The sequence below is a fragment of the Labeo rohita genome, chromosome 15 (assembly GCF_022985175.1).
Source record: "Labeo rohita strain BAU-BD-2019 chromosome 15, IGBB_LRoh.1.0, whole genome shotgun sequence".
In the NCBI taxonomy this organism is placed as follows: domain Eukaryota; kingdom Metazoa; phylum Chordata; class Actinopteri; order Cypriniformes; family Cyprinidae; genus Labeo; species Labeo rohita.
Genome location: NC_066883.1, coordinates 25715864 through 25740327, shown reverse-complemented (window position 1 = coordinate 25740327; position 24464 = coordinate 25715864). Strand labels below are relative to the sequence as shown.

Genomic DNA, 24464 nt, shown 5'->3' with positions numbered 1-24464 from the left:
CTCTCCTCTCCGCATCTCCTCAACCGAACTTGATGCTCATTCTAGAACCTGCTACTTGAGGCTTAAAAGCAGTTTCCCTCACAGCTGTCAAGAAGACACACCTGAGCGTTTTAAGTACGAATGCAATATGGATAATTATACATTGACTTTAACGGTTGGGTCGACATTTAAAGGAAATTTATCTCAGCGCGTTTGTTTTTGGCGTCTCTATAAGCACAGCAATCCTTCATTTATCTTAATTTTTTAAAACAACACGCTAAAGATTTGTATTATCAATTTGAGGTAGGCCTATGTAAATATACAATAAAGGAATGATTAATTAACGTTAGTCCGGTTTTGTCGAGAAACTAATTAACGGAAAATAACGCGCAGTGGTTAAAGTATCAAGTGTTAAAGTATCAACATTTGATTTGAAAGCAAGTTTATTTATTTATTTATTTTTCATTTTATTACAAGGGTAAAGGTCCGAACTAGTATCTAATGTGCTGAACAGAACTGTCCTAATTTAAACCTCACATTTTTACAAATAGTGGCCTGTATATTTCAGAATTAAAGGAAACCCTGGGTATTAACACTTGTATGGCTTAAAACGTAAATTATAACGTAAAATAACTTTTACTGTTATAGAAAACCCATGAAAGATTCACGTTATTTACAAAATTCACATTGTTGCATTTTTTGGACTATGGGGGGGCGCCATTATTTTGATGACGTCAGATGGTTGCACTTGGTGAGCTACTGGCACTACCTATTGCTATTTTTACCCTAACACAGCTCAAAAAAATAAAATACTGATATGATGCCACATTGCGTGGCTTTTGGTTGTAATTTAAGCTTTTTTAGTAGATGTGGTCATCATGTCAGTAATTGTTGTACTGTGGTAAAAATAATAACAGGTAGCACCTGTAGATCACAGAGTGCAACCATTTGACAGCATTGAAATAATGGCGCCCCCCCACAGTCCTAAATATGTATAAAATGATGTTGATTTTTTAAATAATGAAAATCTTTAATGAGTTTTCTACTACATATACAGGTGCATCAAATTGTGAAACCCGTGTATTAAATAAATTCAGTGCACACAGACTGAAGTAGTTTAAGTCTTTGGTTCTTTTAATTGTGATGATTTTGGCTCACATTTAACAAAAACCCACCAATTCACTATCTCAACAAATTAGAATACTTCATAAGACCAATAAAAATAAAAAACATTTTTAGTGAATTGTTGGCCTTCTGGAAAGTGTGTTCATTTAGTGTATATGTACTCAATATTTGGTAGGGGCTCCTTTTGCTTTACTTACTGCCTCAATTTGGCGTGGCATGGAGGTGATCAGTCTGTGGCACTGCTGAGGTGGTATGGAAGCCCATATTTCTTTGACAGTGGCCTTCAGCTCATCTGCATTTTTTGGTCTCTTGTTTCTCATTTTCCTCTTGACAATACCCCATAGATTCTCTATGGGGTTCAGGTCTGGTGAGTTTGCTGACCAGTCAAGCACACCAACACCATAGTCATTTAACCAACTTTTGGTGCTTTTGCCAGTGTGGGCAGGTGCCAAATCCTGCTGGAAAATGCAATCAGCATCTTTAAAAAGCTGGTCAGCAGAAGGAAGCATGAAGTGCTCTAAAATTTCTTGGTAGACAGGTGCAGTGACTTTGGTTTTCAAAAAACACAGTGGACCAACACCATCAGATGACATTGCACACCAAATCATCACAGACTGTGGAAACTTAACACTGGACTTCGAGCAACTTGGGCTATGAGCTTCTCTACCCTTCCTCCAGACTGTAGGACCTTGGTTTCCAAATGAAACTTGCTCTCATCTGAAAAGAGGACTTTGGACCACTGGACAACAGTCCGTTTCTTCTTCTCCTTAGCCCAGGTAAGACGCTCTGACGTTGTCTGTGGTTCAGGAGTGGCTTAACAAGAGAAATACGACAACTGTAGCCAAATTCCTTGACACGTCTGTGTGTGGTGGCTCTTTATGCCTTGACCCCAGCCTCAGTCCATTCCTTGTGAAGTTCACCAAAATTCTTGAATCGATTTTGCTTGACAAGTCTCTCGAGGCTGCGGTTCTCTCGATTGGTTGTGCATCTTTTTCTTCTACACTTTTTCCTTTCACTCAACTTTCTGTTAACATGCTTGGATACAGCACTCTGTGAACAGCCAGCTTCTTTGGCAGTGAATGTTTGTGGCTTACCCTCCTTGTGAAGGGTGTCAATGACTGTCTTCTGGACAACTGTCAGATCAGCAGTCTTCGCCATGATTGTGTATCCTAGTGAACCAAACTCAGAGACCATTTTAAAGGCTCAGGAAACCACTGCAAGTGTTTTAAGTTGATTAGCTGATTGGCATATCACCATATTCTAATTAGTTGAGATAGTGAATTGGTGGGTTTTTGTTAAATGTGAGCCAAAATCATCACAATTAAAAGAACCAAAGACTTAAACTACTTCAGTCTGTGTGCACTGAATTTATTTAATACACAAGTTTCACAATTTGAGTTGAATTGCTGAAATAAATTAACTTTTCCATGACATTCTAATTTATTGGGATGCACCTGTATAAGTAAAAGACAACATTTTTTACAAGTCGTGATACCCAGGGTTCCCTTTAAGAAACATATCACTACAGCGTATCTAATAGACCGTTTTGACATATTATATACTACTAGCTCTAAATATGAGCGCTAACTCTTTAACAATGTAAGCTGCTTTCAGACTAATTACTGTAGCTCAGTAGAACATTGTGTTACTTTCTGTGCATTTTTTGCTTGGCTAAAACAGAAATTTCCTGCAAAACATCAACAGACTTTATAGTAGGCGTTTGTGTAAATATTAACAGACAGTAGTTGAAAGCCTCTCATTTCACCAGAGCATCCTCACATCATTCTTATTATTGCTACGTCGTCAGTCTAGTGAAATTTGCAGGATGGCTATAACACCGACATTGACAAATGTATTATATGTTGTCACAGCTGGCTTGATGCTGTTATTGCTGTGGAAGAGTCAATGCAGCATTTGGAAGTTGCCTCCAGGAAATCCACTGCTGGGAAATAGACTTCAAATTGATGTCAAGGAATACCACAAGTATTAGCTAAAGGTCAGTATTAAATATATGGTAACTGTTATAACTGCTGTTTTTGATTGGATGGTTAGCAGGATGTGCAAGAATGTACATAGTGTTGTACTATTTGTGGTTACACTACAAAACCAAATTGGCAATTCGGTAAATAATAGACAGAACCCATGCAAAAGTAACCTAACAAGTTGAGATATGCTTTTTAACTCAGCAGGCTGAGTTACAGTATTACAGTGTAACAGAGATTGAAGATGCAATTATATTTAGGCAGAACATTTTATATACAAAGGCCCTTCACTGCTATTGCTCAAAGATGATTTGTGCTTTTTCGCCCTCTGAATTGCTGAGTAAAGCACATTGTAACTTCCTTTATATCTGTACCACTTATATAAATAAGTACTTGGATACATTTGCATAAAGATTGTTATTCATTGTTATGCATCTGTTCTTCCTGTTCTTTCCTTAGCTGAGTAAGAAGTATGGTTCTGTTGCCACCATCTGGTTGGCAAACACTCTTTTGGCGATCATTTCTGGATTCAAGCCCTAAAGGATACAATGGTTGGTCTTCGTGAAAAATTCAGTGGCAGGGCTAACTATCCTCTGTTGATGAAGATCACACCTGGATATGATGGGTTTTCTTGCCCATTGTTGAAACATTAGTGATATAGCTGTAAGGACTGTATTGTTAACGCTAGGTAAGGTTTAATAGTCCAACTGAATTTCAAAAACCTACCCTGAGAAATAACAAATAGCCCCGCAACTAGGGGAGTGCGATATATATTGTCTACTGTAACATCGTAATTGTTGTTTAAACAATATGCGTTTTGACATTATCAAGTATATCGCAAAAACCAAACGTAAACACACCCAGAAAGTGCACTCATACGCAGAGACTATTGTCCATGCGCATTTAGAGTTCAGCTTTCACTGCATGATTTAGACTATTAAAATACATTCAGAATTTAAGATAAGGTTGAAAATATACCCCCGTATGACTTTTATATGTCTTTTATATTCATCTGATATAGTTAATATCACATGAAGAGTACAGGTTTTTTTCCAAATAGCAATTCGATTGTAAATGTGATATTGATTTTATAAAACACTTCAATTAACAATAAGTTCATATTAATTGACTTACATTTTAGACACAACAGTTCCTGGTTTTGCTCTGTTTTCCCAAAGCAGAACTGTTTTGCATCTCTGAGCAAAACACTAAGGTTTTGTTACTGAATCAGTCACCCGTTCGAACCAATTGGTTGAATAAATGACTCAATGACTCACTCATGCAGTGATTTGTGATTTTAGGTTTATATTTAAAGTATATTTCCCTATTTTTTCCCAAAATCGTTTCAAATATGTGACCCTGGACCACAAAACCAGTCTTAAGTAGCATGGGTATATTTATAGCAATAGCCAAAAATACATTGTATGGGTCAAATGTACATACATTGTATGTACATTTTCTACCATAAATATATAACAAAACTTAATTTTTGATTAGTAATATGCATTGCTAAGAACTTAATTTGGACAAATATAAAGGCAATTTTCTCAGTACACTCAGATTCCAGATTTTCAAATAGTTCTTGGTCAAATATTGTCCTATCCAAAAAAATCATATGTCAATGGAAAGCTTATTTATTTGTGGTCATTTGACCCTTATGACTGGTTTTGTGGTCCAGGGTCACATATCAGTATTCAACATTCTAAATGCCACTTCACTTGCAGATTCTGTGTCACCTTTGCATTGCAAATACAAATTTATAATGTCATAGTGTCTTACTATCTGAATGTACTGAATAATTTTAAGAATTTGACACAAAAGATGATGCACACATTTAATTACTTTAGAAAAAAATGCCCATAAAAATGCCCATGACCATAGGTAAAATTCAATTTAAACTTAATGGAAAAGTTAATTTCTCCTGCAAACTAACCACTGCACAGAATATGAAGAATATCAAAAGCTTTGGGAGTCAGCTGTCCACATCAGTCCTAAACCTGCCAAAGTACCAGCACAATGACATGCTCAGCAAAATATCATTTAATCATGGTTATCAACAAAATTCCAAAAAATATTGAGATATAATTTTTTGTCATTACCACACACCCCTACCTGCAACAGCGAATTTGTTAACCTAAATCTGAATTAAATTTGTTCATGCATAAATAACTTTATTTTCTTTCTTCATAGATCTATAATGTTTTCCAGAAGCTAGTCAGTCTGTTTCCTGGTAAACACCGTCTGATGTTTAGAGACATAGACTGTAAACGGGAGGCACAGGCACGGATGAATAATGTGGACCCATCGTGCCCACAGGACTTCATTGAGGCCTTTGTACTTAAAATTCAAGAGGTGAAACTAAATGAAACCATGTAGTTATTTATCCTTTTTTTTGACAGCAAACAGGCCCATTTAAATATTGGGTTGAATTCTGCGTGTGAGATATTGCTTGTGACAAGATTCTTGTATTAATTATGTTCTCTTCTGCAGGAGAAAGACAATCCTGACACAGAATATCATTTTGACAACTTGATTTCTGTGATACGGAACTTGTTCAGTGCCGGCACAGAAACCACCGTCAGACACGCTTTGCTTCTGATGATGAAGCACCCAGACATTCAAGGTGAGATCAAACAAATGTCTTCTTTTCCTAAGCATCAAGTACAATCCTGTCTGTTTTTACTTTCACTTGTTCTGTACAGAGCGTGTTCAGAGGGAAATTGATGAGGTTGTAGGACAGGACCGTTGGCGCTCAGTAGAGGACAGAAAAAACCTGCCATATACAGGTGCTGTAATCCATGAGATTCAATGCCATGTGGATCTCGCCCAATTGCTATCCCGCACAAGACGATGTGCGACACTGTATACGATGATTATGTAATTCCTAAGGTATTGCCTCTCCATTACATGGATATATTTGGTTATTTATTCCTTTATGAAATTAAACCACTCATTCCATTTGTGTACTCTAAAGGAAACAATGGTTTTTCCACTGCTATCCTCTGTGCTTATTGACCCAAAACGGTGGAAGAGCCCAAATGTTTTTGATCCAGAAAACTTTCAGAGGCAGCGTTTATACTGCAAGTCTTAATGCACAGATCCGATCTTTACACCATATCCGATTTTTTGGCCCGCCTGTTTAGACATGCCTCGACTGACTGACATGAAATTTGATGAAGACAGCTAATTAACGATTTACCAGACTCACTCACTATATTTCATCACTTCACTTTAATATTGTTACAAGCTCTTTTTTGTTATGTTAATGCTATAGCGTGTCATGTTTATCAAAATCGTCTACCCTACTTGCTGAATGTGTTCGTTCTAAAGTGGAAGTAAAATGTTCAGTCATACTGGGACAAACATAACCTTATTGATTCACCACTGAGGCAAATCACAATGAAATTGCTAATACATGCACAACAGATGATTTTTGAGCTGTGCTCTCTTCACAGGCAAGCGTGTGTGTCTCGGAGAGGCTTTGCCTTGAGCAGAACTCTTCATCTACATTTACATTTACATTTACATTTATTCATTTAGCAGACGCTTTTATCCAAAGCGACTTACAGGTGGGGAATACATCAAGCGATTTGTCCTAAAGAAGCAAAACGACCTACGAAGTGCTCAAAATACCATATAACAGGCATTGTTCAAATAAGTACAAGCTAGAAAGGGAAAAGAGTAGAAAAGGAATTTTTTTTTTTTTTTTTAAGTCAAGTAGTGTCGAAAGAGATGGGTTTTCAGCAGTTGCTTGAAAGTTGTTAGGGAGTTGGCATTCCGGATAGCGGTGGGAAGATCATTCCACCAGCCAGGAACGGTGTAAGAGAATGTTCTGGAAAGTGACTTTGTGCCTCTTTGTGATGGTACAATGAGGCGTCGCTCACTGGCGGATCTCAGAGTTCTGGAGGGAGTGTAGATTGGTAGCAATGAGTAGAGGTAGGCGGGCGCCGAGCCTGTGGTTGTTCTATAAGCAAGCATCAGTGTCTTGAATTTGATGCGAGCTGCAATTGGGAGCCAGTGCAGGGTGATAAAGAGAGGTGTGACATGGGCCCTTTTGGGCTCGTTGAAGACCAGTCGTGCTGCTGCATTCTGAATCATTTGTAGAGGTTTGATTGTGCATGAGGGAAGACCGGCTAGAAGAGCATTGCAGTAGTCCAGCCTGGAGATGACCAGGGCCTGGACAAGAAGTTGTGTGGCCTGCTCAGTTAGAAAGTGGCAGGGAAAATAAGGAGCTCAGTCTTTGCCAAGTTGAGCTGTAGATGATGTTCTTTCATCCACACCGAGATGTCCGCCAAACAGCCTGAGATCCGTGCAGCTACTGTTGGATCATCTGGTTGAAATGAAAGATAGAGCTGCGTGTCATCAGCATAGCAGTGGTAAGAGAAGCCATGTGCCTTTATGATGGGCCCCAGTGATGTAGTGTAAATGGAGAAGAGGAGGGGTCCAAGAACTGATCCCTGAGGAACCCCAGTGGCCAGATGATGTGCTTTGGATACCTCCCCTCCCCAGGCCACCCTGAAAGACCTACCTGTGAGATAGGATTCAAACCAGCGAAGAGGAGTCCCTGTGATACCCAGTGATGAGAGGGTGGACAGGAGGATCTGATGATTGACTGTGTCAAAAGTAGCAGAAAGATCCAGCAAAATGAGTACCGATGATCTGGAATCAGCTTTTGCAATCCGCAAGGCTTCAGTGACTGACAGTAGTGCAGTTTCAGTTGAGTGGCCGCTCCTGAACCCTGACTGGTTAGCATCCAATGAACTGTTCTGCGCGAGAAACAGTGATACCTGGTTAAAAACGACTCGTTCCAGTGTTTTTGCAATGAATGGGAGGAGAGAGATCGGTCTATAGTTATCTATAAGTGAAGTGTTTAATGTAGGTTTTTTGAGCTACTTCACTTCCCTCCTCCAGCACTTCACCTTCAAAGCCACAGTGCCTTCAGAGAACACTGACATAAACCCCACAATCAAAGGTTTCGGATGCATGCCCTGCACATACGAGTGCTATGCCATTCCAAGGATATAGATGAAAGAACAGTCCGGAAAGCCTGTATGCAAGGATTAATTTAACATGCAATTTTTTTCTGCAAAACTACAACTTCCACAAATAGCTTATTCCATGCGGAAAGCTTTTTACTTCCAGAGAAGTGTTTATTTAATTGCATACTGTTAATAAAAACGTGCATGAGACTAATTGTCTGAAAGATGTGAGAAAATGTGATATATGATGCATGACTAAATAGTTTTACATTACATTGCATTACAACAGTTGTATGGCTACATAAGTGCTGCTTTTCTGCAGTGAAACATATCTCAGAACTATAAAGAATAGTTGCTTTAATGTTCTACTCCCATTACCGTCACATCTCTTAAGTCCTAGGTAATTCTAGATGAACTTTAATAGTTTTAGGTGTGTGGGCGAGACAACGGGTACCTCATTTGCTTACGTCAAAGTAATGGTTGTGTTTGGGGGTAGGGTCAGGTAAGAGGCATTCTTGTCATTGCATGATTTAGAAACACCTTTAATTTAAAAACGCCTACCGTTGTTTTGCTGAGACCTTATAATTACATCAACCCAGAGCCGAAGTACATTTTCGGTTCTTTCTATCGATTTAAAAGAACGATCTAGTGAGATTTGAAGGATGGATTTATTGTTGGCGTTGAAGACGAATATAGTGTCTGTTGTCATGGCTGTCTTGGCTCTGTTTTTGCTGTGGAAGATTCGAGGAAAGCAGAGCAGATTTGATCGGCTGCCTCCAGGACCCGCTCCAAATCTACTGCTGGGAAATTTACTTCAATTTAATATCAAGGAAGCCTACAAATATTACCTTGAGGTAATATTAAATATTTTTACCTATATATAATAGCTATTAAATACTGTAATTCAGTTATATCAGTATGAGTATTGGCAGTATTGGCGACTGTTGCCTGTGCAGGTAAACTAGTTAACTAATAACCATTCAGTGATGTTAAAGGTTCTTCACGTAACATGCCAGTGATGAACGTTCGTTTTTTAAAAGTGTTCCATAGACTTTGAAAAATTTAAAGCAGTAAAAGCATTTTAACAGGGTTTGACTGCATCTGTTCTATTATGGGTTTTGAGACATGTTTGTTTGTTTTTTTTTAAGCTATTATAGCTATCACTGCCCCACCGTTGCTAGGTAAGGGGCACCATTCTGGGATTTCTGAACTCCCTTTAAGGATGCAGTTACCTTCAGAACGCTGACAAAATTTTTCCAGTATTGCTGTTTAAAAAAGATTATTTGTTTTTGCTTTACTTTTTCACACACTGAATCGCTGTATATAGGCTAGCACTTCATAACTTTAATCAATACTACTTTTAAGTATACAGTGCTATATTATCCGAACTTGCACTACAAACAAAAACACCTTGAAACAACGATGCACCTTGAAACAATATGCATTGTTTATGACTATTTATTGTTTATTTAAGCAAAATGACATGGCTACATTTGAAAATGTAATAGGTTACAGATTAAAGTTACCCTATTTAAAATGTAATAAGTTGTGTAACTTTCACTTTTAACGTAACTGATTAGATGATTACTTTTGTAAATTTAAATTTCTGTTTTTTCTTTAACTGTTAATCATTTTCAAATTTTTAATTCATAATTTGAATTAAGATAATTAATTCTAAAGCACAGCCACTGTAAAATCAGACTTTAGCGCATCTTTTTACTTTGAGATCGTTCTGAGGTTAAATACAGATTTAGAATCATAACAAGACATAGTTTAATAGCTATGATACTGTTTTTGCATAGCTATGACTGGAAATACTGGCATCTAACAATGCGTAGGGGAAAACAGTTCATTTCTAACATAAAGCATATACACATTCATTTTATAGTTTCATTCATAGTTCATAATGCAGCGCCATTGCCCTACGGGCGTCCCGAGTTCGAATCCCCTTTGTAATCATTAACATTTTTATAACTACCTAAAATTTTTCTAACAGATTACAGTTTTATTTTGTAACTAAATTACGTAATTCTGTTAAATGTAATTTTTTTTTATTTAAGGTTCATGTCTTTTTAATAATACAAATGTTCCGTAACAACCCTATAAAACTCTTCCTACTTCAGCTGAGTGAGAAGTATGGCTCTGTTGCCACTATCTGGTTGGCAAACACTCCTGTGGTGATTATTTCTGGATATCAAGCCCTAAAGGAGACGATGATTGGTCTTGGTGAAGAATTCAGTGGCAGGGCCATCTATCCTCTGTTGATGAAGTCCACTTATGGATACGGTGAGGTTGCTTGATGCCTGATGTTGACATGCTTTTTTTTTTTTTTAAATCTAAGAATACCAAAAGTGCTGATAAAGTTGTCTGTGTGTGCAGGTGTTCTGTCCACCAGTGGACACCGATGGAAGGAGATGCGCAAGTTCTCTCTTGCGACACTGAAGAACTTCGGAATGGGCCGCAGGAGCATCGAGGAACGAGTCAAGGAGGAGGCTGAGAATCTTGTGGAAATGTTTAAAAAATGTGAAGGTAAAGTCATTTTTATATGATTTTTTATTTGGATTATCAGATGAAACAAACTGCAGACAAACTCCAAAAAGATCTGATGCAGGATGCATCAGTAAAACACTAAAATCAAACATACAGTGGTTGCATTGTTTAGAAAAAAACACGCTGAACAAGTTCTTGCAACTTGTACAATATGTTCACGAAGCAAAAGTACACTGTGTGTAAGTAAAGGATTGATTAAAGCCACATCTCATGTTCCAGAGCATGGTATGAGTTTTTGCAACACTCTATATTTAAGAAACTTGAGCTCTTTGCTGTTGTTTTCTCTTTAAAGGCTCTGCATTCAGCCCTGCAGACATGCTGTTGAATGCTGTAAGCAATGTGATCTGCAGTATTGTCTTCGGGCAAAGATTTGAATTTGAGGATCCACAATTTAAGTCTCTCCTTCGGACTGTAAATACTTACTTCGCTATTCTCAGTAGCCCTCTTGGACAGGTATTGTACTTTAAAAATGTTTGATATATATTTTTTATAAATTACCATTCAAAAGTCTCTTATGATTACCAAGTCTGCATTCATTTGATCAAACTGCAGTCAAAATAGCTATATAACGTTTACTCTGAGCCTTACCTTGATGGTCCTTTATTTTCTTGTTAGATCTATAATATATTCCCTAGGTTAGTCAGTCTCTTTCCAGGTAAACACCATGAGCTGTTTAAAGACCTAGAGGAGGCCAGAGAGTATTGCAAGTGTGAGGCACAGGCTCGGATGAATAGTTTGGATCCCTCGAGCCCACAGGACTTCATTGAGGCCTTTGTGTTAAAAATAAAAGAGGTAAATAATTCAAAGAAATGGCATTTAAAACAGTTCATATATGGGCCATTCTACAGTCAGAGTTGCAAACATCTTGGAAAAAAATGTGTATGCAAATTGTATAATATCCAAGGTACATATTTCTAGTAATTGTGCAGTTAATTCTGATATTGTATTTTCAAAAGTTTTGGAATATTTGTCCTCTCCCCAAATTTGCCACCACCAAAACACAGTAATATATAATTTAAATAAAAGGGTTATATTGACCTTTTAAGATTTTGCTTACTTCTAGATTTTTTTTTGCAAATATATTTTATTACAAACTTTTCAGAGTAAATCAATAACAACTGCATTTTAAACAACATTTCAGGTGTAATTACTGAGATTTGTTGTATTTTGAATTCAATTTTTCTTTGTAAAAGGCAAAAAGTTGATTTCAAAGTTAAGGATTCATTAGTTTGAATATACATTAAACAAAAAACTATCATAATATCTTAACTGATTATTCATTATACTTTATTTTTGAGAAAACATCACATGTTTGGGTCACGACAGCTCATTTTCTGTAGTGACAGTAATGATTTGGCAGCGACCACATCACATTACAGAATTTTAAATTGCATAAAAGTTTTAATAATAATTGCAGATTTGACATGTCGTCGTGTAAATAAGATAAATAACATAACATAAAACCATGTAGTTTGTTTAATAAAATAACAAGGTATAGACCTGTTCTATAGGAAAGGTGACCTTAAATGACTTTTGTTGTGATCTGGCGCTATATAGAAAATAAAATTTAACTTGACCTTCAAGGGGGGGAAGAGTGTGCCGTTGGGGGGTGGGGGTGGGGGGGTGACAATTTTATGGAATAACACCCCCCCCCCAAAAAACAAAGAAGTCACTAACAAAACACCACCAAATGTGACTGTTTCGATAGTGACCATTTTAGATACTTTTGAAGCTACTTCAAAGATGCTCATCAACACATGGTTAGCTACTGTAGCACAGTTCTGAAGAGTGTTACACACATAAAAACTAAATGTTATGGAATAACTTCCAAACAAGTGTGCTTAAGTGCAGAAAAAAGGTGTTTGGTAGTGACGTTCCTTAAAGTTACACATATTTTTCAGACTATCTACTGTCTACTCACACCTTGTAGCTATGAAAGAGAGAAACACAGGAATATTTCCTGATCATAAATGCAGGGGTGTAGTTAAAATCAGTCTCAGTCAAAGGACTAAAACATGCACTGTTTCGGTAACAACGTGAAAATGTGGGACACATTGTTTTACATAAAGTTTTATCATTTACAAAGAAAAAATATATATATATATTTTTGAGCTTCACTTTTTAAAAGAATAAAAAATATATACTTTTAAAACAACAATGGAAAAAAAATTAAAATAAATTATTTTAGTATCATTTTCATAAGTTGAAATTTATGAAATGGGTTAGGGTTCGGGACAGCAACCTCCCATTTGAAAGCACCCAATAAATGATGACTTTATTATATAGATATAAAATGTCCTTTTTACTTTATTTTTAAATATATTAAGCTTACTAATGTTTTAAATATTATTGCGGGTTTCAATAGATAATAGAAGGATCTTAGTAACACATCTAAGATTTGAATACTTAAATGCTTTTTAAAAGTGTTTTTTGGTTGTGGGACTGTTTGAACTAATTCTGTAGAATGGCCCGTATAGCCATGGTTCTTAATACAGACACTTACACCCTCTGGTGGTGAAACTATGACATGATGTCAATTAAAAACAATTCCAGATACACTACCCTCCAAAAAAGTTTGGAAATGCCCTGGAAAAGTAGGGTTTTGGACAATATTGGCATGAATCCTTTTTAATTTGTGATCATTTTGCACTGATAAGGGACAACACAAACTACGAAAACATATTTTATTACATAAACAGTTTATAATTTTCGATTCATCAAAATATCCACCATTAGCAGCTATTACAGCTCTGCATAATCTGGGCCTAAATTCATTGTATTCTAAACTTAATTGGCAATCAGTTGTTGAAGCTATTAAGGTGTGCTGACCCAAAAAAAAAAAAAAAAAATTTAAACCAGTTACCAGGCATCACAGTTGGCAAAGGGGCATGTCTGACTTTGACATGTATGTATTGCCATTATTATGTAATCAAAATGAAAATTATTATTGCTGGTCTTCAATGATAAAGTCAAGAAAATAATAAGGATTTATGCTGATATCGTCCAAAACCACACTTTGCCAGGGGTGTTTCCAAACTTTTGGAGGGCAGTGAAACTTTATTTACAATTTTAACAACTGGAACATCCTGACAGGCTGTTTTATTATGTATAATATAAATTTTCATATTCACTTTCATTCTCTTTTGCAGGAGAAAGACAATCCTAAAACAGAATATAATTTTGACAACTTGATTTCTGTGATATGGAACTTGTTCAGTGCCGGCACAGAAACCACTTCATCCACTGTCAGACACGCTTTGCTTCTGATGATGAAGCACCCAGACGTTCAAGGTGAGATCAAACACATGTCTTCTTTTCCCAATCATCAACTTCATTCCTTCAATTGTTCTATACAGAGCGCGTTCAGCGGGAAATTGATGAGGTTGTAGGACAGGACCGTTGGCCCTCTACAGAGGATAGACAGAACCTGCCGTATACAGAAGCTGTAATCCATGAGGTTCAACGCCATATGGATATCGCCCCCATTGCTGTACCGCACAAGATGATGTGCGACACTGAATACAATGGTTATGTCATTCCTAAGGTATTCTTCTTATGTATGTATTTTTATTCATTAACTATTAATTATTATTAATGTCTGTATATTTAATGTCCATTAATGTTTTTTTCTAGGATGTCATGGTTTTCCCACTGCTATCCTCTGTGCTTAAAGACCCAAAATTGTGGAAGAACCCAAATTGCTTTGATCCAGAGAACTTCCTTGATGCAGATGGCCGATTTCAGAAAAACTATGCATTTGTTGTATTTGGCATGGGTGAGTTTTAGAATTTAGAATTTAGAATTTTGCATTGGGGTGTGCGATAATGAAAAAAAGATCTTGATATTTCTGGAATTTTGTTGATAATGATAATTAGATGATATTTTGCTAAGCATGTAATTGGTATTGTGCCAGTACTTTGGCAGGTGTAGGACTGCTGTTGACCGCTTCAATTTTCTTCATATTCTGTGCAGTGGTTCGTTTGCAGAATTAACAGATATTAGCTTTTTCAAAAAGTAAAATTAGATTATTAGCTTTATGGGCATTTTTACCTTTATAAAGCTGTTTTTTCTAATCCAATTAAATGTATGCATCATCTTTTGTGTCAAATTCTTACATTTAATCAATAAATTCAAATAGTAACACATTACGACACTAGAAATTTGTGTTTGCAATGCAGAGGCACCACATCTGCATGGTGCCTAGATGCATTTACAAAGGCTGTTAATGCAGGACAAACAAAAAAAAAAAAAAACAGCTGAAAATACAGACATCTGAAATGATTTTGGGGAAAAAAGGGAAAAAATACTTTAAATATAAACCGAAAATCGCCAGTAGGTGGTGGCAAATCATTGCATGAGTGAGTCATTGAGTCATTTATTCAAACGATTTGTCTGAATCAGTAATGAAAAACAGTTGTGTGTTGCTCAGAAATGCAAAACAGTTCTGCTGTGGCTTTGTTTGAAACTATTTTGACGAAATAAAGCAAAAACTGCTTTATTTAAGATGTAAGTCAATTAATATTAACTTATTGTTTAATTGGCTGTTTTATAAAATGTGAACCTGGACCACAAAACCAGTCATAAATTGAGAGGAATAAAAAAAGCTGAATAAATAAGTTTTTCATTGATGTATGGTTTGTTATGATAGGACAATATTTGGCAGAGACACAACTATTTGAAAATCTGGAATCTGAGGGTGCAAAAAAATTAAAATACTAAGAAAATCGCCTTTAAAGTTGTCCAAATTAAGTTCTTAGCAATGCATATTACTAATCAAAAATTAAGTTTTGACATATTTACAGTGGGAAATTTACTTAATATCCTAATAATTTTTAGCATTAAAAAAATCAATAATTTTGACTTATGCAATGTATTTTTGGCTATTGCTACAAATACACCCGTGCTAATTATGACTGGTTTTGTGGTCCAGGGTCACAAATCAGTATCACATGGTTTTAGCTGGTTGTTCCAGCTGGTCTCCCAGCATGACCAGCTAAGACCAGCCTGGATGTGGCCAAAACCCCTTTAAAACCAGTCGGCTGACCAGCTATGACCAGCCTGGATGACCAGCTAAAACCAGCCAACCAGTTTAGTCATCCAGGCTTTTTTTTCAGCAGTGTGATATTAACTATATGAGATGATGACATATAAACGTCACACGGAGGCATATTTGCCAACTTATCTTGAAATTTGGGGGAGTTCTGAATGTATTTTAATAGACTAAATCCCACAAGAGGTCGTTAAAGCGTTCATCTAAATGCGCATGCGCCGTAATTTAACCTACATCTCAGTATATGAGTGTACGCTCTGGGTGTTTTGTTTGTTTTTCGCGATATACTCATAATGTCAAGCCCATATCGTTAAAACAACAATTACGATGTTATCATAGACGATATATATCGCACACCCCTATTTCTGCATGTTAGACCATAAAAATAAAAACAGGGAGGCTTGTTTCCACCACGGAGTTATGTTTCTCACGGTGGGACAAAAATATCCATGTTAAAGCACCGATTCCTTTAAAGGGAAAACCATTAGTGATGGGAAGTTCGGATCATTTTAACGACTCGGACCTTGAGTCTCGTTCAGCAAAATGAATGAATCTTTTTAAAATAATTTATATATTATATAAAATATAATTAAAATGTTACGTGTACCTCCCTAACATATCTACTGCTTACACAAACGTTGATCACACTACAAACAAGACAAAGCTATAATGCTATAAGAAACAGAAAAGATTAATTCATTGTTTACCTGGGTCTTTAGTCTATGATTAGCTCACCTCACCTCTTATCTGACAGGTTTTCGGGTTTGAGTCGTTCGTTCGTCACGTGACAGCCCCATAAGATGAACGAACGACTCCAAAAACCCTAAGACTCGAAACAGGTGAACTAATTTCAGTACAGAACCTAATAGGATGTTGCACATGCACAACTGAACGAATCACTCCCTGAGACGACTCGTTCATCCCGAGTCACATTAAAGATGCAAAATGAACGAGTCGTTCAAGAACGACCCATAATTAAAAAACATAGACCATAAAATAGCTGATACATGGAGAAAAGCTTCTTTTCTGTCTGCTTTCTTGACAGGAAAGCGTGCGTGTCTTGGTGAGGCTCTGGTTCGCATAGAACTCTTCATCTTCTTCACTTCCCTCCTTCAGCATTTCACCTTTAAAGCCATGGTACCGCCAGTGGAGCTTGACACAACACCTACAAATTGCAGTTTTGGCCGTATGCCCCGCACATACGAGTGTTACGCCATTTCCAGAAAATAGAGGGAGATGCCACAAAATTAAGAAGAAAGAAAACATTAAACATATTCTTTTATTCGTTTCAGTTTGATGCTTTAATGGAAATAAATATGTCCAAAATGATATTATTGCACAAGTGTGTCTTTTTTTTTTTTTGCCAATAACCATTGATATTTAGCATACATGTTATTGTCCTCAAGGAGTCTAGCTGGTTAACCCACCTTTTGCAGTGCATGTGGATCTGATACACAATATCAGGTGTCCGAACGTGGAAGCTTATTAAGTCTGTGGAATGTTTTTAAGGACATAAACTACTATTTTATAAGTTAAACAATATCATTGCCATTTTTAACAACTGTTTAACATTTAAGTCGGCACAGTGCATTTATTTTTTTCACACAGAAATTAGCCTGTATTTGTGTTTAAAAACACAAGATGCAGGATAGTACAATGAGAAAAAAACCCACATGGCGTTTTGTCCCATTTCACTGTCTTGCGTCTCGTGTTTTAAACATAAAAACAATTCTGTGTGAACGATACCTTATTCTGTAATATGTAGATAATTACTGGACAAAACAGAGTGAGAGATATGTGATAATTAACTATGTATATGTAACAGTGGTTTCATCAGAACTAGAAAAACCTTAACCACGGTACAACAAAGATACCATTTTTGACAAATTCATGCATGACCACAGATCTCTAGCACCAGGTTAATGCCATTCAGCGCTAAAAATATGACATGTGATATGTGATAAAGATTTCTTTAGGAGAGGAACCCAACAATACAAAACATCTGTGCATCTCTCACTACATCCACTAGGTGGCTTTACTTGTCCATTGAGCAGTGGAATATCCAATGTTGCCAAGTCCGCTGTCTTACCCCGGAATTGGGCTACTTTAATACTGTTGCCGTGGGTTGTTATTCATGTTCTTGAGTTAAATCGACTCCAATAACGTCATATTTATCCCATGAAATGCTAATTTAAACGAGGAACCCCGAGAACGCGATTTTTACTGGGGAACCCCTCACCGAAATGCAATTGGGCGGGTTTTGTTGTGAAAACCTGGCAACCCTGGGAATAACCTCGATGTGAAAGCAACAGAACAAATTAGGTATAGTCTCTAAATCACTCGCCCATTTATACTGACAAAAAAAACAAACAATAATGGCCAGATGAAGTATAACAAAGAAAGGGGGTGTACAGTGTAATAATTGATTATCCTTGTGAGTGGTTCAAAAATGAGGGCGTATTCTGATTTAAACCTTCATAACATTTTGGAAACAAACAGTTTCCATGTTTAATAGTGTTGTTACTGTTGCCTATTAACTAAAATGCCTACTAATCCTCTATTGTAGGCATACAGTTCACAGTTGGGTTCTGTCATGGCACTAAATGAAAAGAGATTAGGCCATGGAGTGGAATGCAGAAGCATAAAAAAGGAATTAGATTTCCTACTGTTTAAGAGATTGCCTAGAGCACGCCGTCCTGGTTGAGTAGGTTACATAAGAGACATATAAAACCTTCATATTAGACATTTAACACCTCCGGAGGCACAATATCAAAACAGGGTGAGGATGTGACATAACGTCGGGGGGAACTTCAGTCTTGTACTGATTTGCTGTTCTTGGACAAAAAAAAAAAAAGTTCAAGTTGGTCCTTATACTGTATGTGCGTGCATACAGTTTCCCCAAAAAGTGTTTGGGCTCTTAAAAGGCACCAAAAATAAAAGCTTTTGCATTACATAACAAAATACCATCATTAAAACTATTAACATTTTTAAAATCTCTTTTTAAATTAAAAAACGTATGTTATAGGTTATGTTTGTGTGTCTTACAGTACCTGTGAGTTTTGAACAGATAATCCTTGTGCAATCAAAAATATAAATGTCTTGTGGTAAAACAGACAGCCTTTGAGTTGATCCACAATGTTGGCACATAACAGAATTAATCTAGTGTCCAAAATGAGGTATAGTGGTAAATACCAAACAAAAAAAAAAACACAAAGAAAGGCTGTTGGCAGGTGTAATGTGAGTAACTTGCTGTAGTAACATCCTTTTGATAGAATAAAATATTCCAAAAAAACTCAGGCTTTCTCCAATCAATGGGCAGCACGGTCCTCGTGGTTCAACAGTAGCTCTCTGAAAACATCACTGCTCCCTCTCCGGCACACTGGGGTAATGCTGGCACATCCAACCCGTTCAGAACCTGCTTTCGGGCAGATATGTAACAGTACGCCTTGCCTTTCTTTGCTCCTGGATGGTAGTGATGTTGAACTGTGAGTGTTGGGTCTGAGCACAGCTGGCTGCCACTATTCAGAGGGCAGTCCGGAGAGCAGGCCTGGTCGTGGTGAAACCGAGGAGCTGTGCCTCCCTGCTGTGTGTTGCTACCTGTATTACGAAGGTCCTCCAAAATGGTTATACCCAGTTTCCATCGCTGCCACTTCTTTTTGATTTCAGACTGTACCTAATAAAAGACCAGGTATATATTAGGGTTATTATAAATAAACTGAATAAAACCATCTTAGAAACATTGCCAAGCTGCGAAACATGCTACCTGTTTCTGATGCAGAAAAGCTAGTTCACGCATTCATGACCTCTAGACTGGACTATTGTAATGCACTATTAGGTGGTTGTCCTGCATCTTCAATAAACAAGCTACAGATAGTCCAAAATGCAGCTGCTAGAGTCCTTACCAGGTCAAGAAAATATGATCATATTACCCCAATTTTAAAGTCTCTGCACTGGCTGCCTATTAGGTTCCGCATCAGCTACAAAATAGCACTTCTTACCTATAAGGCACTTAACGGTTTAGCTCCTGCGTACCTAACTAGTCTTCTACCACGCTACAATCCATCACGCTCCCTAAGGTCACAAAACTCTGGACTGTTGGTAGTACCTAGGATAGCAAAGTCCACTAAAGGAGGTAGAGCTTTTTCACATTTGGCACCCAAACTCTGGAACAGCCTTCCTGATAACGTTCGGGGTTCAGACACACTCTCTCTATTTAAATCTAGATTAAAGACACATCTTTTTAGCCAAGCATTCAAATAATGCATCTCATAAACTTTTTCTGCAGCTATATCTGATCAAATGTTCATTTTAATCTTTTAGCTCTGGTTTAACAAACCTTCCTTTTCTTAGTTTGAACAGCAGCTACGCTAATTATGTTCCTATTTGTTCTCTGTTTTTGCCATGGGATTGACATCCCATGGTAACTAGGAATTCACAAGCTCCAGTGTGGATCCAGAACACTTAAGAAAAGATGATGCCAACCCTTCAGAGGACTTCAGATGATGCCAACCCTGATGCCAACCCTGAAAACATACAGCACTACCAAATTCTGCTACAAATTTATAGTGTTCTTTGTCTGTTTGATTACGTCATTAATTGATCTTTACCACACATCTCTACCATATGTACATCAAGCTACTACTACATATATTGTAAAAATGTCAATTTGGTATAAAGCTGCTTTGCAACGATATGTATCGTGAAAAGCGCTATACAAATAAATTTGAATTGAATTGAAAACCATAAGAGACATATTCAATACTTAAAATAAAATAAACATTATGTAGATAGTTCACCCAAAAATGAAAATTCTGTCATTAAATACCCTCATGTCGTTCAAAAACTTTAAGAACTTATGGTAAAATTATGGTTGAACCACTGATATCACATGGACTATTTTAACAATGTCTTCTTAACTATGTTTCTGAGCCTTGACTGTGGTATCCTTGCTGTCTATGCAGAGTCAGAAAGCTCTCAGATTTCATCAAAAATACCTTAATTTGTGTTCTGAAGAAGAACGAAGGTCCTACAGGTTTGTAGTAATTAGTGACAGAATTTTCATTTTTGGGTGAGCTAATCCTTTAAATGAAATAAAATTTTAAAACATTAAGACATTATTCATTTACAATAGTTTGTTGAAGTACTAAAACACCAAAACTAAAAATCTAATTCAACATATTAATAAAAAGACTATAAGAACATACCATATAAGTGTGTATATACACTGCTGTTCAAAAGTTTGGATCAGTAAGATTTTTAATGTTTAATGTTTTTTTTTTTTTTTGTTTAATCAAATAAGCTTATCAAGGCTGTTTATTTGATCAAAAAAAAAACCAAAAAAAAAACAGCTGTGGACTTGCCTGAAGTAAATGAAATGCTACGTGGCATTTTGTTTAGAAGCTGTTTTATTAACGTCTTCTCACGGTTGAAACACTGATTGAGTGATTACACGAGGCACAAGATGTTCGTTCATATCGATTTACAATGCACAAGTCTGTTGGTGTTACAGCTCCGACATGGCCACCGGAGCTGATCGTGGCCACTCTAGTCAATGCTTGTGTTTATACCAGCCATGCCGCGGCATGTTTCTGAAGCATCCCAGAAGTGGCTCTCTGAGTCGTTTATAAAGAGAGCTGTCACGCCATTTATTGTTTGAATTTTCTGGGAAAAAATGCTGTATTTGTTCGGTACACATGCGTACCAAATAAAAAATATACTTTGTCATTTATTTACTGAGAAACATGATCCAGTGTTACATATTTGCAAGTTGCAAAAGTATGCTTTTAGTATCTGGTGTGACCCCTTTTTGAAACAATAACCGCAGGTATTTTGTACCCGCTGATCAGTCCTGCACAACAGCTTGTAGGACTTTTAGCCTATTCTTTAGTACAGAAACACTTGAACCCTGTGATACTGGTAGGTTTCCTCCTATGAACTGCTTGCTTCAGGTCCTTCCACAACATTTCAATTGGATTAAGTTCCGGACTTTGACTCAGGCATTCCAAATCATCCTATTGTTTTTCTAAGGATTATTATTATTACGACTTACTTTTCGTCAAGGTTTTTGAGAGTTTTTGGGCCCTTAACATGCTCAAAAACTCTTGAAAATTGGCACACACCTTGGAATCTGCGGCCATTGGGGCTGGGCAGAGACTGGTACACAGGTGTGGCGAGGGGACTCTACAGCGCCCCCTGGAATTTGCAGGGCCATATAATCACACATACTTGCACTTACACATATGAAACTCGGTACATATATAGAACTCATCAAGCTGAACAATTTTAGCCCATCTGGAACAGGAAGTTGGATATTCTGGGTTTTGTGAAAAACACATGCTCTGGAATTTGACATACTAGTTAACCTTGTTCTTCTTTAACCATTTTTTGGTATAATGACTTGTGTGCTTGCTACCTGACCCACTTTCTTCTAAGATTCAGATGTCCTGACATTTTCCTTTAGAATTTGCTGGCATAATTCAGAATTCATTGTTTCATCAATGATGGCAAGCCATTCTGGCCAAGCTGCAACAAATCAGGCTCAAACCACCATGTTTCACAGATGGAATAAGGTTCTTATGTTGGAATGTGTGAAATGGAAGTGTTTTTCTTTTTCAAAACATAACACTTCTCATTTAATTTAAACCCAGAAAGTTTTATTTTGGTCTCATCCATCCACAAAACTTTCCTCCAATAGCCCCCTGACTTGTTCACATGATCTTTAGCCTAGCCCAAAAAAAAAAAAAGAGAATTGTGGCTTTCTCCTTGTAGCTCTGCCATTCATACCATGCTTGTTCAGTGTTCTCCTGATGATGGACTCATTAAGATTAATATTAACCAATGTGAGAAAGGCCTTTATGTGCTTAAAAATTACCCTGAGGTCCTTTGCAGACTATTACAAGTCTTGCTTTGGAATGATCTTTGTTGGTTGACAACTCCTAGGGAGGGTAATAGTGGTCTTGAATTTCCTCTATTTGTAAACAGTCTGTCTGACTGTGGATTTGTGGAGTCCAAACTGTTTAGAGATGGTTTTGTAACCTTTTCTAGCCGAATTAGCAACAACAACTCTTTAGTCGAGGTTCTCAGAGATCTACTTTGTTAATGGCATAATTCACTTCCACAAACATGATCAGACTTTGATAGATTCCTGTTCTTCAATTAAAACAGGGCATACACTGGCACCTGGTAGTCATCCTATTGACTGATAACACATCAGAACAATTGGACTCTAATTTCACCTTAAAATTAACTGCTAATCCTAGAGATTCACATACTTTTGCAACTCACACATATTTAAAACTGGACCATTTTTCTCAATAAATAAATGACAAACTATATATTTTCATCTCATTTGTTTGATTGGGTTCTCTTTGTCATCTTTCAGGACTTGTGTGAAAATCTGATAACATTTTTGGTCATATTTATGCAGAAATATAGAAAATACTAAAGGGTTCACAAACTTTTAGGCAGCACTGTATGTGTATATATATATATATATATATATTATACACACACACACACACACACATAAATAATAAAAAAAAAATACATCTTACCTCTTTATTGACAAAACAGTATAATATGGCCACCAGAAAACCCTGTGGGGCAACAGGAACTAATATGTCAAAAAGCATTAATTGTAAGGACATGCACTACATTCACATTGTGCGTGTTAAACAAAGTAAGTACACTGAACTAGGTCATGTTGTGACATGGTCTGTCTCTCTTGATTCCCTTATTTGTACCTGAAAAGAATTGAAGAAGAGTTCAAAGAACAGGTTGACATTGCGAAGCACGCCCTCAGTCTGTTCCTCTGTCATCACAGCAAACACCACCTCATGAATCCCTAACAGTGGAATAAGGGTCAGGGTGGACTTGGCTAACCTGAGGAAACAAGAATATTAAAGAGTCAGATAATACAAAACAACGCAGCCCATTTCACTTCAAAATGTCATCAGGTTTTCTTTAGTTCAAAGTTTTAGTTTTAGTTTTCCAAGTTCAATATCAATAATAGAACGGATGTATTGTTTCAATATAAATTCATTCTTTCAGGTAAAAAAACATAATAAAAAGTTTGAAAGGAGATTTCACAGGCAGATTAAATGACAACAGTTAGGTTATATAAAGCCAGCTGGCCTAAATCATTGTTAGCAATGCATTATTAGATTTCAGTCCACGTTTTATTGCACTACGCATAAGGACATAAGCTTGAAGGCTAGAGATGTAATCTCTGCTTCTTACAATGCATGCTAGTCCCTAAAGGAGAACTCCACTTCTAGAACAACAATTTACAAATAATTTACTCACCCCCTTGTCATCCAAGATGTTTATGTCTTTCTGTCTTCAGTCGTGAAGAAATTACGTTTTTTGAGGAAGACATTTCAGGATTTTTCTCCATATAATGGACTTGATTGGTGCACCGATTTTGAACGTCCAAAATGTAGTTTAAATGCAGCTTCAAAGGGCTCTAGATCCCAGCTGAGAAAGAAGGGTCTTATCTAGCGAAACGATCAGTCATTTTTTTCTTCTTTTTAAGCGCAAAAGCTCGTGTAGCACAGGCTCTGGGATGTGCGTTCACAACGCTACGTACTATTGAATCACGTCAAAAAGGTCATGCGGAACGTAGGCGGAACTACAGACCCAGTGTTTACAAAGCGAACACGCAAAGGCTGAGAAAGTGCAAGTAAGTTTGTAAATGCTGTTCACAAACAAAAAGGCACAGTGATGTCCTCCTCTCAAGTTTAGGAGAAAATACGATTTTTTCGTCATACTCAGTACACAGACAATGAACTTACGTTGATT

At 36.9% G+C, this 24464-nt stretch overlaps 2 protein-coding genes and 1 pseudogene across 4 annotated transcripts in view; 2 read left to right on the top strand and 1 right to left on the bottom strand.

Moving 5' to 3' along the window:
- Positions 1-2: 2 nt before the first annotated feature.
- Positions 3-6796, top strand: LOC127176989 (cytochrome P450 2M1-like; annotated as a pseudogene).
- On the top strand, positions 6160-16895 carry LOC127176988 (cytochrome P450 2M1). The gene is made up of 9 exons (XM_051128906.1): positions 6160-8919; positions 10189-10351; positions 10445-10594; positions 10908-11068; positions 11231-11407; positions 13765-13906; positions 13972-14159; positions 14249-14390; positions 16711-16895. The coding sequence occupies exons 1-9, from the start codon at positions 8728-8730 to the stop codon at positions 16893-16895; spliced, it is 1500 nt and encodes a 499-aa protein (XP_050984863.1). The 5' UTR covers positions 6160-8727.
- The window catches only part of gipr (gastric inhibitory polypeptide receptor), a 34917-nt gene continuing 27348 nt past the window's right edge, over positions 16896-24464 (bottom strand). For all 3 annotated transcript variants that reach the window (XM_051128904.1, XM_051128903.1, XM_051128905.1), the window contains 3 exons: positions 23408-23546; positions 23219-23260; positions 16896-19338 (listed from right to left, as the gene is read on the bottom strand). In XM_051128904.1, coding sequence (XP_050984861.1) covers positions 19000-19338; positions 23219-23260; positions 23408-23546 — 520 coding nt within the window. In that variant the 3' untranslated portion in view covers positions 16896-18999. The remainder of the gene's footprint in view (positions 19339-23218; positions 23261-23407; positions 23547-24464) is intronic.

Bases quoted from the DNA above. Each gene is read 5' to 3' on its own strand.
- LOC127176988 (XM_051128906.1), top strand. From the start codon at position 8,728: ATGGATTTATTGTTGGCGTTGAAGACGAATATAGTGTCTGTTGTCATG. The intron at 8,920-10,188 runs GTAATATTAAAT...TTCCTACTTCAG, and splicing joins CCTACAAATATTACCTTGAG to CTGAGTGAGAAGTATGGCTC. The intron at 14,391-16,710 runs GTGAGTTTTAGA...CTTTCTTGACAG, and splicing joins ATTTGTTGTATTTGGCATGG to GAAAGCGTGCGTGTCTTGGT.